At 37.0% G+C, this 19,618-nt stretch overlaps 2 protein-coding genes across 3 annotated transcripts in view; one reads left to right on the forward strand and one right to left on the reverse strand.

Moving 5' to 3' along the window:
* Window positions 1-1,079: 1,079 nt before the first annotated feature.
* pip4p2 (phosphatidylinositol-4,5-bisphosphate 4-phosphatase 2) lies at window positions 1,080-17,372 on the forward strand. Of its 2 annotated transcripts, XM_023344907.1 has the most exons (8): window positions 1,080-1,351; window positions 7,182-7,330; window positions 8,973-9,079; window positions 9,722-9,845; window positions 11,675-11,749; window positions 12,353-12,405; window positions 14,854-14,944; window positions 16,091-17,372. In XM_023344907.1, the coding sequence occupies exons 1-8, from the start codon at window positions 1,246-1,248 to the stop codon at window positions 16,232-16,234; spliced, it is 849 nt and encodes a 282-aa protein (XP_023200675.1). In that variant the 5' UTR covers window positions 1,080-1,245; the 3' UTR covers window positions 16,235-17,372. The 2 variants fall into 2 exon arrangements, with proteins under 2 accessions (XP_023200675.1, XP_005797421.1); XM_005797364.3 differs by lacking the exon at window positions 11,675-11,749 and having other exon boundaries at window positions 1,083-1,351.
* A 1,087-nt stretch (window positions 17,373-18,459) lies between these two features.
* necab1 (N-terminal EF-hand calcium binding protein 1) overlaps window positions 18,460-19,618 on the reverse strand; it is a 33,056-nt gene continuing 31,897 nt past the window's right edge. Inside the window, exon 13 of the mRNA XM_005797365.2 lies at window positions 18,460-19,070. Within this exon, the coding sequence (XP_005797422.1) occupies window positions 19,042-19,070 (29 nt within the window). The 3' untranslated portion in view covers window positions 18,460-19,041. The remainder of the gene's footprint in view (window positions 19,071-19,618) is intronic.

Consider the following 19,618-nt stretch of genomic DNA (forward strand, 5'->3'; position numbering starts at 1 on the left):
GCTGAGAACATGGATACAAACTAAACTTTCATCTCTTTGGTGTGGTTTGAAAGTTTTTCTGTATTGTGATCAATTGAACAGTTACACACAATCAATCAGTCTGCCATAAGACATTCATTGGACATAGTAAACATAGCAGAAGGTACTGTGGTCAAAAAGGAACAAAGATCGCAACACACTGCATGTATGGAAGAAAATCATTGTGATAACATCATATTACAGGAATACGTTTCTTCATTAGGGACTAATCAGAGCTGGTGGGAAGATAGAAGGAGCTAAAGAAAGGGAAAACCCATCATAAAACCTGTTAGAGGTTGCATTAGATCTGTCCAAACTGACTGAGCTTGTATTTATTTTGTAAAGAATGTGAGGAAATTCAACCTCTGGATGCTGGTAAAGAAACACCCCAACAGACACACGGCAGTGATTGCAACAAAAATAATGCACATCACACTTCTCTGCTTCTCTCTGTTTTTGTAAAAGAAACAGAAAACTAAGGTCTGATCTGCAGTACATGTCTAATAGTTGTACTTTCTCCCACCTGAGCTCTGCTATTGCCATACTAATTAAGTGATTTTCTAATTCTAGGAGTGGCAGTGGGTTTTATTTAGGGGTATCTGGGGGTTCATTCATGCAAATGCAAACCATGCAAAAGTTTGAAAACAAACCTTGTACTATTTCTCCCTCCATTTCACAGGTATGCGCTAACTTGTGTTGGAGTATCACACTTAATCTCAATGAAATACATTAATCTTCGTTGAAAAAGAATAGTTTTTCAACGCACTGTAAAGGAATCGATAGTCCAACAGGGACATCTAGCGGTGACAACTGGAAACTGCTTCACTTGAAACCTTCAAGTCGCTCCTTTGACTAAATAATGAAACTTTATCTTCACGATCGGAGCGATATCAGGGCATTTACGGCCCATATTGATATTTGTTTTTGCTTAAAATTAGTAAATTATATTGAAGCATTTGTGGAAACTTTAACACTCATGTTTCGGGGACATATTTTAGGCCACATTCCAGCGCTGTGACCCGGCGACAGCTGAGAGAGGCGATAGGGAGGGGATCACCGCGGAGCTCCTCCTCCAGCCGGCTGACGTCACCACGGCTGCAGGACCGGAGCAACTCGGCACCAAGAGCCACAGCAGCTGGGCTGCAATCCCCGCCACCTCCTGTCCGTGCCGTGGGAAGACTCGTTGCAGCAGCCAGGAGCTTCCCGTCATTCGTCACGGCGACAGACATGGCCTCCGACGGCATGGACGAGCGCTCTCCGCTGCTGTCGGCCCCCAACTCCGAGAACGTGACCCCCACGGCTCCCCCGTACCTGCAGGATTCAAGTCCCCGAGGTAAACACAGTCTGCGGATCCTCCACCTCCCCCCCGGCCCTCCACACTCTCCCTCTGCTCCCTGCATTTTCTGCCTGCTTGCATGCTGAATCATTTTCAGGGCGTATCGGGTTTGTGCGTAAATAAATCAGAGCCGGGCGCAGCGAGGCAAGGGCATCGGCTGGAAATCTGACGGCAGCTGACACAAAGGTGGAGCTCGGACTGTGAGAACTGGAGCAGTGGGTTAGAGACGAGAGGGGCCTACAGTAACACCGACCGGGGCTTTTTTTTTAGAGCAGAAATGCTTGCATCACGACTCCCCGAGCATTGGGGTGTTTTCAGGATGACAGCAGTGGTACTAATAGGAAGAAAATGTGTGAATCCAGCTTTGAATGTAGGCGTCTATGTTGTGTGTTTACGGGGAGAGAGTTGAGGCACTGCAGATGAAGCCAGGCCAGCAGCCTTTTGTCCCAGATGTGTCCTTTAAAAATGAGAAGAAATGAGTGAGTTACTATCTTGAAGAAAGCAGTTTTTTTTTGCTTGTGTGCACGAAAAGAAAACATGCAAATAGCAAGATAATCGGTTTCAGTATTCAACAGATAGTTTCATCTACTGTTTGATACAGTAGATCACTTGAAGATGTGAAATAGAGATGTATAATATATTGACCAAAGAGTGGAGTCAAACCATTTTTCCTGGTCAGCTCTTAACAGTGATCAGCAGATCAAATACTGAAAAGTCAGATTTTTTAACCCCCCTTTTCATTACATGTATCTAGATTACAAAACCCACATTTCCTATTGATTAATGGCGTTCCAGCGTAGAGTCCTCTGTCCTCTCAGTCTAGAAATGATCACTCTAATCATTCATGATTACTAGACAATTTGTGATTGCTAGAGATTCACCAATCAGTCTGCCAATTTCCCCTCATTCGGCTCCGATAGGTGATGATCAGTTCAAGCACTTAAATGTCTTCAATGAATGCATCAAAAATAAGAACTCAAGACTATTTTTTGCTCTATAAACTCAGGAGCCATCAACAAAGATAGTTCTCTCCTTTGTGACAGGGATTGATCTTTAAATTGAAATCAATCTAATAATTTTCAGAGATGAAGTTCTGTTAGTCATTTTTTAACGTATCGGTATTGGTCTTGTATTTATTTTCATCTTGATGGCATCTTGTTGCCATGTGTTTCAGAAGGGGGTCTTTTTGTGTGCGCGCCATTTTTCATGAAATCCAGGCAGCGTGCAGAAATGCTACCAAACATTTTCCCGCAGACTTGTGGAACACAAATAAACACTTTTTGAAGTCGGAATATGATTAAAAACATGATTTAAGACAAAAAAGGCAACGAGAATATCACTCAAGAACTCATTCAGTTGACTTATGCCTTATGTGATATCATTAGGGGCGCTTTAATGTCTAACCTTGTAATTATTTTGATTGTGAATTTGATCGAACAACAATTAACTAAAACATCCAAAAATGAATCGCAAAAATGAGTTTTATTGGATACAAAATATATCTGTAGTGTGAACGAAGGATCTTAAAGAGACGTTTAGCTAGCAGCTTTAAAACTTGAGTAAAATGTGATTGTACATGTGCACATTCTTTTCCACATTGTTGGCGTTGGATTTACCTTGAGGCTTTATTTAAACCGTAAAATAAAATCCCCCCTGTTCAGATCAGAGTCTCAGTGATTGCTTTCTTTATAACAGAGAAGTCCATTTAGTGTTTGTCTGGTTTCCTCGGCCCGAGGGTTCACACGCTGTTGTTTTTGTGCCCTGCAACAATGCAGCTTGCTGTACAGAAAGTAAATGGATGAAATCTGTGACCGGATGAATTTCAGGAGTTCAGGGAAAACGTCGTCTAATCCTGCCATATTCATACTAAACCATTGGATTAATCATAGAGACTTTAAGGATCTATGACGCGACAGTCTGTTTGTGCAAGAGTGGCTGGGTAAACCCCTAAATGAATGTTGGCTTTTTTTGTATTATTATTTCTTGGCCTGTTTTCTCTGCCCTCTTTGCTGCTCGGATTATCTGGTAATTCCACTCTAAAATTTGTTGGCCGATAATCAGCCAATTGCTTAGGCGGATTACTTTCGTCTAAACCGTGATGGCATTTGACGGACTGTGATGACCAAAAACCAGCTGCATTTAAGAGATTGTGTGAAAAAAACAGAATTTGTTTTCTTTTTCTTTGTGCTCAAACTGAAATCGAGTAGAGATTTGTTGTGTTTGTTTAAACTGGTTTAAGGGGACGGAAGGAAGTCTACCTGTTTGAGTTTTGATAATCTGCTTCTTTTATACACTTAATGAACTGAATGCAGCAACTTAAATTACACAGATAATTTTCGACAGTCAGTTCCCATGCAGACACCTCAGAGTTGGTCTAAAGTCTAGATACAAGCACTCTGCTGCTACTGGAGTTGACCGTTTAGGCTTTGGGTTTGGCTGATGAGTTTAACTGAAATGTAAAATAAAAAAAAGACAGACCTGTTTGAGTACAGGTTTGCATACTGTTCTCTCATTGATGGAGACATTGTACATGCTAATTTGCATTTCTATAATGGCGCTCAAAAGTATCCAACCCATGACTTTCCATAAAGCACAAACAAGGGGGAGAAATAAATGCAATTTTGTTTTATTATTTTTTACTTCTGGGTAACTCTAAGCAGATACATAGATTATTGTTCAATTTAATTTTCTCAGTTTGTTATTCACAATATAATAAATCTAAGACTTCAAGAAAAAAAAACATTTCTTACGAAATAACATTTTATTATTGACCTATACCCTTATAAATGATATTTGAACAAAACAAAGGTCACAAGGAGTCTTTAATAATCCGGGTTTAGTGAAGGATAATCCAGTCCTGATCTGACATTGTTTTAGATTTCGAAATAGAGCTGATATGAGTGGGTTCAGATGCCAAAAAAACCTAAAAAAAATTAGCTTGTTATTTCTCCACTGAATGGAAAGACAATCAGACTTTAGTGTTGCTTCATAATTTGTGCAGTACATACTACTGAACACTAAATTACTCCTGATAGGTTTGAAAAATAATTATCATTTGACCAAAAAGAAAGTCAAAGGAAAAAAAAAGTTTGGGATTTCTTTTACAGTTATTTTGCTTAAAAATAAACATTAAACATCATTTATAAATTTCTTAATAATCAATTGAAAAGCTGTGATTACAGCAGTAAGCTTTTCTATCGTTTCTGGACAGCTTTTGATGTTTCCATCAGTATTTTGACGACGAGCTCTTGGTCTTTGTGGTTGTTAGATCTTTTTGTAATCACTCTAATCTTTAGCTCTTCTCAGTTAGATTTAAGTTGGAGCCACTCCAAAATGGTAATATTACTTCCAATCTGAAGAAACATGTTAACCAAACTAGGAGATTGCTCTAAATAAAAAAACTTGCTGTGTATGAATCATTTTTGGGTTTAATTTGACTTATTTCCAGCTTTGATGTCACACGTTTAACCTTCTTGTTACCAGCTGAAGTCTGGTTGCTCCTTTACTAGTTCAACTAAATGTTCTTTAGGCAGGAATGAATTGACGTTATTTAGTAAATGGAGTAATTTTGTACTCAAAACGTTTGAGTACGAAATGGCAAATGAATAAAATAACCAACACTCACTGAAGCCTTGCTCTCTCTTGTAGCTATTAGAAAAAACATCTCACATGCCACCAAAGAAACACATTTTTCTGTAGCTTGTTACAATCTCTGGGCCTCTTTTGCCTCAGTGATACTAAATACTGGTTATTTTGACTTATCTGTCCTCATTTAAAACTTCCATACTGAAGAGTGATGCAGCTGGCAGAGCCTGTTAGTGTATGGGTGTGATGTGTTCACTGACCAGGAAAAATCAGTCTTCTAGTCAGACAGTCTGTAAAATGCTGCAAATTATTTTTAGCCACACTCTGTCCTCACTTTATTGCTTCCATTTAAGAGAAACCTGGAAATGCTAATTAGGTTAAAATAATTAGCATAACCACAATTATACCTTTTGTAGCAACTTGAGACCATAATATACTACTTATTTTTGCAATACTATATATATATATTTTATTTAAAAAAATCTTTTTACAGCCTTAGCTTTGGTGGATGCCAGGTGTTTTATCTATATTGTTTTGTCTCAAACTTTAAGTCTTACTATAATAAAGGCTGGGGCCTTTAAACGGGGTGATGTGGGATACATGTTGTGGTAATGCTGCCTGTGGTTCTAGTGGGTTGTCTTCTTGTCTTACTTCTGGCTCAGAGGACACAGAGAGGAAATCTATAATGGGTGGATTCACTTTCAGACATGCATTAGCACCATATCTGTGCAAAATACCAAGAGGGAGAGATGGAAGTAAAATCAGGCCCGAACTGAGACACACCACACAGAAAGAGAAGGAAGGATCTTGTATCTTAGTCAGTTTTTAAATCTGTATTATTGCACAGCAGGTCCAGTTGGAGTATTTTGCAGGGATTTTACAAATGATAGTGTCTGCACTAACTAGTGTCTCGTCTGTGGCCTGCTCTAGTTGTAATTCTAGCCAGGATTATTTAAATGTTGGCAGGGAGACCCACCTGTCCCTGTGGTTGTAACTGGCTGGGAGCCAAGTGTCAGAACCAAACACATTTACCTGCTGAAGACGAGGACGAAACACGCAGGGGACGCTTCTCAGGAAATATGAGCATATGCTATTTTATTTTAATTCGTTTTTTTCTTATGGACAATAAATGGACACAATTACAGTGTTGCATAAAGACACAAGTAATATATAGATGGTGAAAAGAGAGGTTTGGGGTGTTGCACTTGTAATTTGTTTCTGCTGTATTTTGTTTTATGAATATTAAGACAAAAACAAATATATACTTTTGAGTGAAGATGAATATAGCCAATTTAATTTTGATTTGATCGTGTCCATTATTTGGATTAAAAAGAAGAGTTACTGCTATTTTTGACTATAAATGCATCAACCAGCATCGTGTACTTAGATGATTGTTCTTTAGTTAAATTAAAACATTAGATAAAAGTTAAACACTTATGTGGATAAATTGTATTCATCTTGCGATCCCTCCATTTTCTGTTAAATTAAAAACCTGTTAAAAATAAGGATGTAAATAGAAAAGTACAAATGTGTTTTAGTCCTCAAAAAAGGGAATCGATCAAAAATCTGAGTCGGATTTCAGACTCCAAAAGGAAACTGCAAACAGGAATCAGAACTGTAAGGACTTCATCTGTAACTCTCTGGTTTTCTTATTCCTATAACCACCACCAGTGAAAATCTTTATTTTAAAATAATATTGTTAAAAATACAATCACAAAAAAAGCAGACTCTCACCTTTCATTTCAGAAGTTTGAACAATCAAAAATGCATTTTTGACATTTCAACAAAATTTCAAATAAATTGGTGGCTTATTCTAGAAAGGCTTCTGCTCTTTTAATTGGATAAATTTCACAATTTAATATTAACGGCATTACTTAGTGCAGGACTAATATTGATAAAATTGTTTACATGAAAAGCTTTCTAAGCTAAAATGAACTGATAACCGAGGTGATCAGATCAGATGTCTATCCTAAAATTAAAGGGCCATTTTCTCAAACAGTTGAATTCAAACAGCAGATAAAAAAATACTTCATAAACTTCTACAATACACCTCAAAAACCACAATCCTCTATTCAGTTCTCCTCAAAACCCACAAACTTTTATTAAACTTCTCTAAAACCTGAGTTCGTCCTTCACCAGACGGAGGGAGTCAGATGGTTGATGTTGCTGCTGTGTGTGTCAGATGCATGCCATTAACAGCTGGGATGTGTGTGTTCTCCTTGTCTTCCTCTTCCTCTGAAAGCCGAACTACCTCCTCCTTACACAGCCATCGCCAGCCCCGACGCTGGCGGTGTGCCCGTCATCAACTGCCGCGTCTGCCAGTCCATCATCAACCTGGACGGGAAGCTGCACCAGCACGTCGTGAAGTGCACGGTCTGCAACGAAGCAACGGTAAGCTGAGGGAAGAGATGGAGTGAAAATCTGAAAAGTGTGGCAGGGATATTTATTTACCTCTCAAAGTTGACTCTTTATAAAAGAGAGATTTTGGTGCAGTTACGCTGACAGCTGTGCAAATCCAGCGGCTGAAATTGTGACCGAAAGCGATAATCATAATATTTTGTGCTACTATTGTGATAATGAAAAAAGTGACAATTAAAACTATTTATTGCTTCTTTTTAGGTAGCTGTATGGCTGCATCACACACCAGTCATAGCTCTTGGGGAAAAAAAGTAACATGCCTCTTTAGGACACCAGTCACATAAAGTGTTAGTGTTATTTGTATCACTAAACTGAACACAATAACTACATTTAATCACATTTTCAAACTTATTGATACTCTCAATGAAAAACAAAAACAGAGGAGAAACCGGTAAATAGTAAAATAACAATCCTAGGTATAGGGACAGTTTTGGGATGGTTTTAAACATCATTACTTGAGGTTTATCACAACAATGATCAATCAAAATTCTTATCATGATAAACGATAAGCGATACGATAAATGTTCACACCGAGGTAAGCCATCTCTGACTGCATGTTAAGAGTTGCTGTGAGGCTGTAAAGGGAAACGCCACCACAGCCTCAAGTCTTTTGTTTCCTCTAACTGGTTTTCTTCCAGGACTGTCTGCTGAAGAAAGCCGACCCCACTGAATGATGCTGCCCCTATGTCATTTTCTTTGCTTTTTTACATAAAGTCCAGATTTATAACTAGCAGTTGTCATGACAACAGTTTCTTCTGCCTGAGCTGGGGATCTCTGCATCTTCTGCCCAGCCACCACGGGCCTCTTGGCTGCTTCTCTGTTGCTCTCCTTGCCCAGCGTGTCGGCTTAGGTAGACAGCCGTGTCCTGGTACGTTCAAAGTTGTGCAGTAGTCTTTCCATTTTTAGATGATGAACTGAACAGAACTCTCGGAAATGCTGAAGGCGTGTAATTTTATTTTTTACCTTTTTGAATTTCTGCACAACTTTCTCTCTGACATGTCAGGAACATTCCTTGGTCTTTATGTTCTCTAAAAAACATCTGAACCCTTCACAAAACATCTGTACTCATACTGGCAATAAATCACATGATTTATGTGGACTGGTTTTACTAATAAAGTGATTTTTATTTAAGTGTGTTGGATAAAGGAGGTTCAAATATATATGGTATGTCTGAGTCTGTGGTTGTGATGTAATAAAATGGGTATGAACTGCATTAATTTTACTTCTTCTGTAGGGATTAAAGAGCAAACTTGCATCAACACTTATTCCACATTACTTCAGTCTGCTGAAAACTGACTAATAATAAAAGCTTATAAGGAAGCAGAGCTCGTTCTGGAGTACACTCTCAAATGAAGAAGCAAAAGTAAATTTGTCACTCTAAAGTTTAATTAAAACCATCACAACACAATGCTGATATGAAGTGAAACTGTTCCTTTACTGTCTGTTACTGAGCAAATAAGAAACAGTAAATCAAACATGATGGTTTGATTTGACATGTGGAAAATAATCATGTTTTTCTTAAACGAACTTCAGGATAAATTCAGCCTTCATATCTGAAAAAATAATCCGTATCTGTGTGTTTCTAAGCTTTTTCTGTGTGTTTGTTCTCACTAAGCCCATCAAGAACCCCCCTACAGGGAAGAAATATGTGAGGTGTCCCTGCAACTGCCTGCTTATCTGTAAAGACACATCCAGGAGGATAGGATGTCCTCGACCAAACTGGTTAGTAACAGATTCATTCATTTAATTTCCCCCAATTTGCTATTTGTTACTGTCTAATACAGACAGAAAAAAAAAATTGGTAATAAATAACTTTCTGGTAGTAAAGTAGATGTGTGAGAAATTATATTTATTGTTTCTATAACTACAAAGATTTTAAGGAACAGGCATTGTTTTTTTTAAAAAAAAAAGAAAAGCAGGGTTAGCATAATTTTTATTTTCCTGCAAGAAAATATGTTTGAACTGATGTACTATGAAACCATATCGTTATTTAGAAAGTAAACCTTGTACAGAGTAAGGAGACTATGCTGCTATCTGCATTTTTATATTCTAATAGTTTGTTTAAACTGCTGGTGATTGTTGCAAAGATCTGCAGCAGCAGATAGTAACAGGAATTTACCCACAATTCAATATATTAATAAGTTCTTAATAATGTGATGTATTTAATCAAAATATCAATATTTATTTCATTTATAACAATTTTGATGAGTAAAAGTGTTTACTTTTACTTGAGCAAGAAACAAAAGTATTATGTACAAATACATAATAGTGTTCAATTACGAGTTTGTTTGTTTGTTTAGGTGTTTCTCTATTTATTAACATTCTCGAATCCTGAACTTTTGCGACTGCTCCTTCTTTTTGCAGCAGACGCATCATCAACCTGAGCCCGGTGATGGTGATCCCCGAAGAGCAGCCCGCCCAGCCGGCGCTGCCCATCCAACCCGAGGGGATGAGAGTGGTGTGTGGTCACTGTGGAAACACCTTCCTGGTACGAAAACCCACAGACACGGACAAACACTCCCAGTCGGGTGCAGATATGTTAAAGTTGTTCTGCTGTTGTTGGCATGTGCATAGAAGTCATTTTGCACACTGGCTTATACTTTTGATTATATCCTGAACAATCTGTCTGAAAAATAAATCTGCTTGGAGGAAAATAAACAGCATAAAAAAAGTCATAAATTTTTATTGCAGCACGTTTTGAATAATTATCCCATTCAGTCTTCTCTGGTAAGAGATTTTTAGTATTTCTCACAAAATTTTATCTTGAAAATCTGTCACATTGTAAAAGCATATTGTGTCATCTATTGAGAATTAAGTTTGGGCTCTGTTTAAATCCAGATGATTTCACTCCACATGAAGATGATGTATAGAATCGGACTAAATCTTCAGATTTTCTTTACACTTGACAAAAACCTTAGCTCCATTTAAAACAGAGAATACCCACATCATGATGCTACCACCACTTTGTTTCACTGTGGATGCTGGATTCTTTCTGGTGACCTCTGAGGTCAGAAGGTAGAAAACAGAAAACATTTCCCCACCAGGTTTTCAAAGTGTAGTCCACTCAGGTATCATACTTCATTTTTCAATTTCAGTATAGAGAAATGTCAAAGTTTCTGAACTTTATTAACTTTTCCAATGCCTTTTTAATATTGAGTATTTAAGAATTTCTGAAAAAGTTGAGATTTTCTTTTTTTTTTTTTACATTGATTCATATTAAGATGATGATGCCTTTTACTTTGGCCTTTGCTTCATCATATTTAAACTTTTTCTTAAACTCACTGTCAGCTTTGATGTTTGAGAGATTTCCAGAGGTAAATGCAACCTTAGAAATGGGCAATTTTACAGCTTTCCAGACACCAACACTCACGTTATTCCATAATTTCTAAAACATGCAGATAATAAAACCCAATCATTATACTTTAATATTGAGTAGGCTATTCAAAGTGCCAGAAAATTCAGAAATCTTCATTATAGATATGTGTATATGTGAAATAGAACAGATCCATGTGTTTTTCATCAGAAAATGATTATTATATACATATATCCTTTCTCGTTTAGCTGCCAGCCCTCGTCTGTTTATTTTATTTATGGTGGCTTTTCTTAATAATCCATGATATAAACAATATATAATTCTATGTATTTATTGTTTCCTTCTCTATTCTAATAAGTTTGTAAAATGAAATCATTTTGATTCCCTTGTAATCTAGTACAGCAAACTACAGTTTTATCTAAAAGCTGCAAATGTCAGGAAAATCCAACTTGGACAACTGACCTTTATTTACAGTTAATCATTAAGTGACTGGCTGGTGTGAACTCCTGAATACTGAAACTAAACCAGGAGGACTCTCTCAAAATTCTAGCTTTAAAAGCTTTTACTATTTTTATGTTTTATATTTTCCTCTCAAATTGTGCATTTGTTTTTCATACAGGATAAATGTCACTTTTAAATATGGAAAATGTTTGTCATGTAAAGCTTCTGCTTTTTTATGTCTACAGTAGAACCAATTTATTTATCAGTGGAAAACCTCTGACTTTTAAAATAGTTATGAAAGCAAGCTTGGGGTGCTTTAGTATTTCAAGTGATCTCAATGTTTTACTTATCCTCTACGTCTCTGACTAGAAGCCACACAAAACTTTATTTTTGTAGATTAGTTCTCACTGCCATGCAACTTTATTTACGTAGTCTATGCTCACTTTCATTAACTTGATGTCACAAAAATGTGCAGATACAAGGCCACCATTTCATAGATGCATATTTCAAGCTAAGAGCTGTTACTCTCTTAACGTCTGCACATTGTCACCTGCGGCCTGTAGGGCAGCGAGGACGCCAGGTCATCTCAGCCGATGTCTGGTCTCCCCAGCGACGGCTCTCCTCCAGCACAGGAAGAGGTTGAAAAAGACCTGATCTTACCATTGGACTTATTAACAACAGCCTAACATCTGTTTCAGTCTGTGGCTTTCTTTACGCTGATACGCTGACCATTCTGTGCACATGTGGCTTCCAGAGAAATTATTCATTTAGAAAAGAAATAAGATTGATGTGTAAATGCAAAAATTTCTCAACCTCCATTGAAAATTGGTGCTTACAATACTGAAAATATTTTTTAAAAAAAATAAATGTTATTCTTTCACTGAGGCCGCATGTCTAGAGGTAAACGTTGCACAACTGTTAACAGGTTAATTATGTTCCATTATTATGCTCCAGGCTGTATCAATGATTTTATTTCTACTTTTAAAAGCCCCAGATAAAATCTCAACTAATACAAAGCTACATAAATCAAATCTGAATTATCTGAGGTGCTAACTTTAACAATAAATAGCATAACAATAAAACCTTCAAAATGGATCATTTGAAATCAGTCCCAGGAAGATTTGTGCTGATTTGTGTCTAAAACAAGAGTAGCATTGTAGTGTGTTTACATGTCTGTGTTGACGTGAGTACATATTCTTTAAAGCTCAAATTAAACAATTGCTTTTATCTTGTCTCCACAGTGGATGGAGCTTCGGTTTAACACGCTAGCCAAGTGTCCGCACTGCAAAAAAATGTGAGTATGCTGGAAGTTGTAAAACGATCAGGTCACATTTCTTTACAATTCATGTTTTCTATTGCTCGCATGTTTTGCAAATGTTTAATGTCTCAAGATGTTGGAAAATATGCTAATGTATTTGCTAACATGCTTGTGAATGTTTGAACATTAGCAGACATATTAGGGAACAATAGCAAACATTGCTAACTTAATTATTCTTTGACAAGATGTTTGAACAATTTTTCTAATAAGCTGAAAAATACCAATATGTTTGCTCATAGCCAAACATTAGTTTTGCAAATATTTTAATCTCTTAAAAAATCAGTTTGAAAATGGCCAAATAATCTGATTGGTTCCAACATTAGTAAATGTTGCGAAAGTAATTATGCTAACATGTTCGCAGATATTTCTTGAAATGATTGAAAATGATCAAAGTTCTTAGCACATAAACAAATGTATGTGTTAAAAATGTCGCAATTGCTATTTTTACCCTGTTGATTGTTTGCCAACATGTTGGAGCAACAGCATATGTCCCAACACATTTCCCAATTCCCAGACGTGTTAGCAAACATGCTTGGACATTAGCATGTTTGCTAACATGCATGCTGTTGTCACTAGCACGTCTGAAACTAGTTTTTTATGTTTAATGCATTTTAATAGTAGCTCCTAAAGGGTGTACATGTGATGTAAATAAGATTTAAACAGACAACAAGCTAAAAAATATTTTTTTTTTTGTCTCAGCTGTCACACTTTGCATTTAAGCCAGCCACGTTGGATTCATTTAGTTCACTCTCAACTTGAATGATAACTTTTAAAGAACAAATACAAACATAACAACATATTTCTTTAGCTCCAAATTGTTGAGGAATATTATTAGCAATTCATTGCTTGCACAGAATTGGTTTTGTTAGAAAAACCTTGTGTAGATATAAAATCCCCAGACATAAATCTAAGCGCCACATTTCTTTGGTGCTGTAATCAAACGCTTTCTTAAAGGGTAAACCTGCTGCAGTCGGATTCTTTAGAGGTCTGGATTTGCAGAGGAGGGGAAGCTAATCTAGACGTGTGACAGGAATTATAAAGGGCGGTCTCACATGTGGTGGTAGTAAGGTTGGCTGGTCACAAGATGAATAAGTGGTGTTTGAGCAATCAGTGGTGTTTGTTGAGAGAAATGATAAGGAACTGCTTTGGAGCTCCTCCTATGCAGTTTGATTGTTTGTGAAAAACAAAACACTGCATCTTTTCTGGGGGGGAGGGGTTATTTTTTCTGTTTTTTTTTTTTTTTTTGTACATAATGTCAGGTTTCTAGAGAGGTAGCTGGGACTAGTAATAAAACGATTAAGGAAATCCACTCTTAAGGAATCTTTAGTCTAGTTTGATTTGAATGTAGTCACTTACAGAAATATGCTTTTCAAAGACTTTCTTATTGGCTGAGATGCCACTCAATGTTTAACAGATGTTAATAATTGTCTAGATGCTGAACAATTATTCAGAATGAATAATTAAAAATGAGAATTAAAAATGAGAAAGCATGTTGGTCTCATTTCTGCAGCAGTCGGCTAAATGTTGCTAAAAGAAGAAGTGAGCCAGTAGAGGCAACAACCCCCCCAAAGGAAACAAGCTACAGTCCAGACTTCATTGCAACATATTGTTGGTTTTGCAACATTTTCAGAAACTGGCAGGAAATCTGATCTAAATGAGGCTTTTTAATGTAGTCTACAAATAATATTCTCAAATGCAAGATGTTTGAGCAAAAAATGATAAAAATTAAAACGGTTACAAGAATCAACATGGTGAAAGGAAGGTGGAAGTTAAGATGCTGCAGCATTTTAAAGTTGAAGTTCCCTAGTTACACTCATCGTCATTAAGTCATTTACTGTCTGTTCCCACATTTTACTTTCAGATTGTTTGGCTGGAAATGGTGGGGGGGATTCCAGTCGCTCTTTTATTTAGCGCGTCTAGAAAGAAAGCAGAATGCTGAACGATGAACAGGGAACTGGAGACGGAGACGTAATGTGGCGAGGTTTTAAAAGCAGGTTGAAGGCTAAATGTCAGGTGATCAGCCCCCCTCAGCGATCTGAATTTCAGCGATCCTTCAAGAATGCTCAAGTCCAGTCACATGAGGGGCATGTGAGCGCTGAGAAGGGGAGGAAAGCAAAGTTATAATGACGCAAGGAAAGAACAAGATGCCAGTTGGCTCCTCTTATTTGTGTTTGCATTGGGTCTGGATGATATATGCTCGTTTATGCTGCTCATGTGACAGTCCTCATGCGTAAAAAGGATTTTCTCTTTCTCACATGATCATTGGGATGCTGATGTTTGGTTCAGTCACATAATAATATGAATATTTTTCAGTTTTTTCTTCTAATCTTTTATTCATAAGAGTTTTCTCATACATAAAATGAACCTCTTTATTTTTAATCAGCCTTTATTCATACTGACTGTTCTCTACTTTGCTTCCTGCAGCTCGTCTGTTGGCAGTGCTCTCCCTAGGAGGCGCTGTTGTGCTTATATAACTATAGGAATGATCTGCATTTTCATTGGAGTGGGTTTAACAGTAAGTATGTCCTGCTCTTTTTATTGTTGTTTATTCTTGTAATATGCAGTGATAAAAATGCAATTTTTGTAGCAGAAAATAATTAGAAGCACTCTGTATACAACTCTGGAAAAATTTAAGAGACCACTTAAAATGATCAGTTTCTCTGATTTTACTCTCTATAGGAAAATTTTTGAGTAAATTTAACATTGTTCTTTTATTCTATAAACTACTGACAACATGTCTCTGAAATTCCAAGCAAAAGTCTAGTATTTATTAGCAGAAAATAATGGTCAAAATAACAAAAAAGATGCACAGCTTTCAGACCTCAAATAATCCAAAGAAAACAAGTTCATATTCATTTAGAAACAATAATACTAATGTTTTAACTCAGGAAGAGTTCAGAAATCAATATCTGGTGGAATAACCAGGAGGTTTTCAATGGGGTTCAGTGCAGAGGTCTCTTATTTTTTCCAGAGCTTTATGTCGGTTGCCATAGAAGGACAGATATCAGTGTTTTGAGAGGAAAAATGACCTTTAACATTAATGTTCACATATCCTACACTGCAAAAACACAAAATCTTACCAAGTGCTTTTGGTCTAGTTTCTAGTGCAAATATCTTAGTCCACTGGAAATAAGTCAGAACTAACTTAGAAGTAACTTTTAAACAAACTTGTTTTAAATAATTAATTATTTAATATTGCTGAAAATGTCCTACTTCCACTAGCAGATTATTTCACTTATAACAAAGGAAAAATGTTTTGTTCCAAATGAAATAATCTGCCAGTAGAACTACTAATTTATTATATCAGTATTAAGAAATTAGTTTAAACAAACTCGTATATCTTGCCTAAAAGTTACTTGTAAGTTAGTTTTGCCTTATTTCAAGTGTACTAAGATATTTGCATTGGCATCTAGACCAAAAATGCTTGTTAGGATTTTGTGTTTTTCCGGTGTATCTGACTGAGCTTGAAATAGTTTGCAATGAAGGATGGGGAAATATTTAGGTAATAGAGAGAGTGAGTTTTCAGCTGTAACTCTAGCTAAGGTGGTTATCTTGATTCATGCACTTTACAATAATGTACACATTTTGTTTGTTTATAATAAAAAATGTTTTATATGTTTTCAAGGCAGTGTATGCCATGTGATATGTTGTTTTCCAACAGGTCGGTACTCGGGACTTTGCCAGACGTTACAACGCCACCTACGTGTCCTGGGCGTTTGCTTACCTGCTGGGTCTCATATGTCTGATACGAGCCTGCTACTGGGGGGCCATCAAAGTCAGCTACCCAGAAAACAGCTTCGCCTAGACCTGGACCAGCTCAGCGAAGCCAGGCGTGGACAAAAGTGCAAATTCCTCTTTTATTTTATTATTTCTTTCTCTCCATATTCTTCAGATTATAGAGCAGCCAGGTGTTTGAGTGCGGAAGCAAAGTGTGGAGGAATGTTTTCTTGGAGAAACATATTCGGGGGATATGTCTCATCGTTTATGGTTGGAAGGTTTTTGATCCTGCTGTCTGACCAAAGCTGGTCCGTGTTCAAACCCTGACCAAGACCTGCGGATAACCAAGAGTGAGAAAACTTTAAATCTGGATTTTACCAGATGTTTGAAAGAATATTTGGTTCAAAACTCTGGTTAAATTGAACAGTTTTGGACCTTTCTTTGTCAGCAACAAGCAGTCTCTGCCTTCATTTTTATAGCCAGATCCAAATGAGACAACCCCCTCCCATTTGCACTTCATATTTTATGCAAATAAAATTGTTTTGCTGCTAGTAAAATCCAGCTACTGATAGTTGCACACTCATACTCTGTTGCAACCACTCTGACATAGTATTATGTTATTTTAATTCAGAAAAGGATTGACTTTTAAACATGATTGTCATTATTTACCCACGCGTGCCAACTTTGCTGCCCAGTTTTAGTCTTGAAAAGTTTCAGATAGATACGTTTTTATTAAAATGTCATTTTTGTTCTGTGCCTGCAGCTGTTAAAACCATGTTAAAGCAATATCCTCTCCTGGTCATTTTCTGAAACAGTCTTGTAATCTGCTCTACTATTCTCAAAGTAATCCCAAAAAACATGCATGTTGCCTCCTTCCTGTCGCTGAGGTGGCGTCTTGCTCCATTTCAGAGGTAGATCATGGCTGTGAGGTTCCTGGTTTTGCTCCACTGCCTGTGCGTTCGAATGTAAACCTTCCTTCCTCCACTTAGATCGCTGCTCTCCGACCTCCTGTGAACTCTGTGCTACGTCCCATCTCTTTATCTCCAGCGGAGGGCACAGTTTGAACCTTGTTTTGAATGTGACGATGACGATGAAGTAGGTAAAATTTAGAAAATACCCTGTACATAGTTTGATTTCAGTAAAGGTGAGCAAAGTCGGGCGGAAGGAAAAGATGCTTCATGAGTCTTTTTAAAAACAAATAATTTATCAATAAAATGTTAAAAGCATCTACTTGTCTGTGTTTTTCTTGAAAGAGGTTAGAAGTCTGAAATATGAACTACAACTTTTCAGACATTTTATCAGGCTGAGTTGCCTGTGTGATGTGCAACAAGCTGCTAGGAAGCCACATATGCCAATGATATGCCGTTCCTCTTTATTGAGGCTGCAGTATTGCTAAATTTCCACACGGTGGCGCTGTCTGCAAATATTAACAGAGCTACGCTTCCAGTTTTAAGTCGATCATCACAAACATATCCTGAAATGCGGCGAACGCCTTGCAAAAATTATGCCTTGACTCTGTTTAAGTTATGATTCACGGTGAATCTCGAAAGTATGGCTTCTCCCCAATTAAATCCTGTGCAACAAATTTCCTTTTAGAAGTTACCTAATAAAAAAAAAAAAAAAGAGTATTAAGAGTATTAGTATTCAATACTAAATCCAGGTGTTCTGCGATGGCCGTGGAGGTTTGTTAGAGAACATTAGAGGACAAATAGCATCATGAAAGCCAAGAAAAAACAGTTTAGGGAGAAACTGTCTAAAGTTTAAGGTTAGATTATAAAATATAGAATCCCAAATTATGAACAAGTAACAGAGCACCGTTCAGTCATCTGGAAATGTAAAGAGCATGGCACAACTTCAAACCTACTAAAAGATAATAGCTGTCCCACTAATTAGGAAGCGGAACAAGGTGCTTTGGTCTGGAGAGACAAAAATGTTACTTTTAACTACGCATTTAAACGGCAAGTTGATTTACTCAGGGGGGCTGAGAACAAACACACTGGACACATTGGACAAAAACAGTGAAACGTCTGTGGAATATGCAACACTCTGTATTAGGACGTTTGAACATGACATGTATGTGAAATTCTCTGTTAGACTCTTCGAAACGATCAAGCAGGAAAAATGTATGCACGGTTTATTCATGATATTAGTTTTTTTATACTAATACTTTATGCATGTTTTACTAATATGTTGACCAACCATGAACTATCCCTGTAATAGGCATTTATTTAATTGTTTCAGCTAACTACTCTGTTACAATAACCATGTGGTGACACACTTGCAGAACAAAAAACCCAAGAAATACACACAGCATACACAACAATATTATCTTTATTAGAGACTTTGTCTCAGTTCAATACATTAAAGACAGAAATATGGTTTAATGAGCTCCCTGGAGCTGCTACAATTGATACAATGTCTTTCTAAGCGATTCATTTCCTGTCTCTTTCACACACTCATTTAATGCAAACAACAACAATAATAATAATAATAACAAAAGTCTAAATTCAAACTAAACCTATTTATGAATATATTCCTAAAACCAGAACGTGATTAAGCCCAATGTCCTCAAAGAGATATCTATCGAGACAAAAACACAAACATTTCAGCTCTACGCTGGGCGACGTCACGGCGATGATGTCGGACCATCAGATGGGTCACTGATGAGCTCACAGCTCATTTGTGAATAAGTGCAAACAGACACACATGAGCTACTGGAGCTACCACTGAACTATGAAAGAACATGGAAAGTCATAAACACTAATCACCATGGCTTCACAAGTAATGTTGCTTCAAGGAGAGTGAGGTGTTTCTGTGGACTGGTGATGTGTTGACAGGTGTCTGTTTGCTCCTCACACCGTCTGGTGATGATCAGTGGATGTTGGCGGGAAATCTTCAGTTGTTGTTGAGGACCCACCAAGAAGCTGCAGGTGAGATACAGATGATATACAATCTATTAAACCGCTTAGAACAGGGCTGCCAAACTCATTTTCATTTTGGGTCATATCAAAAATCAGAATTTTCCGAAAGGGCCACAATATATTGTTAAAACCAATTAAATTGATAAAATACCAAGAAATAGCTGTTCCTCCAGGATTTTGTAAGTTAGTGTTTTTTTGCAATCAAAATGACAGATTTTGTGATGCCGATTTAGAAATGTATGTAAGGAATTTTCGTATTTGCGCTAATGTATGATGTTAAATGTGACTTTTTATTACGGAGTATAACTTGACATCAAGCAAGGCTGACGCAGCAGCAGCCACTTAAATTCAATGTTTTTGACCAAATTTGAGAAAATTTGCTGTAAGATCATAAAAAAATGTCAAGATGTGTGTAAATTTTGCAGATTTGTAAAAAAACTGGAAGAACTTATTGATGTAATTTGGAGTTTAAAGGGCCTCATAAAAAGTTATGGTGGACCAGATTTGGCCCCCGGGCCTTGAGTTTGACACATGTGCCTTAGAAAGTTTCA

Source organism: Xiphophorus maculatus, chromosome 13, assembly GCF_002775205.1.
Source record: "Xiphophorus maculatus strain JP 163 A chromosome 13, X_maculatus-5.0-male, whole genome shotgun sequence".
Classification (NCBI taxonomy): domain Eukaryota; kingdom Metazoa; phylum Chordata; class Actinopteri; order Cyprinodontiformes; family Poeciliidae; genus Xiphophorus; species Xiphophorus maculatus.

Coding starts and splice junctions, on each gene's coding strand:
- pip4p2 (XM_023344907.1), top strand. CDS start 1,246: ATGGCCTCCGACGGCATGGACGAGCGCTCTCCGCTGCTGTCGGCCCCC. Junction 1,352..7,181: donor GCAGGATTCAAGTCCCCGAG/GTAAACACAGTC, acceptor TTCCTCTGAAAG/CCGAACTACCTCCTCCTTAC. Junction 12,406..14,853: donor TGTCCGCACTGCAAAAAAAT/GTGAGTATGCTG, acceptor TGCTTCCTGCAG/CTCGTCTGTTGGCAGTGCTC.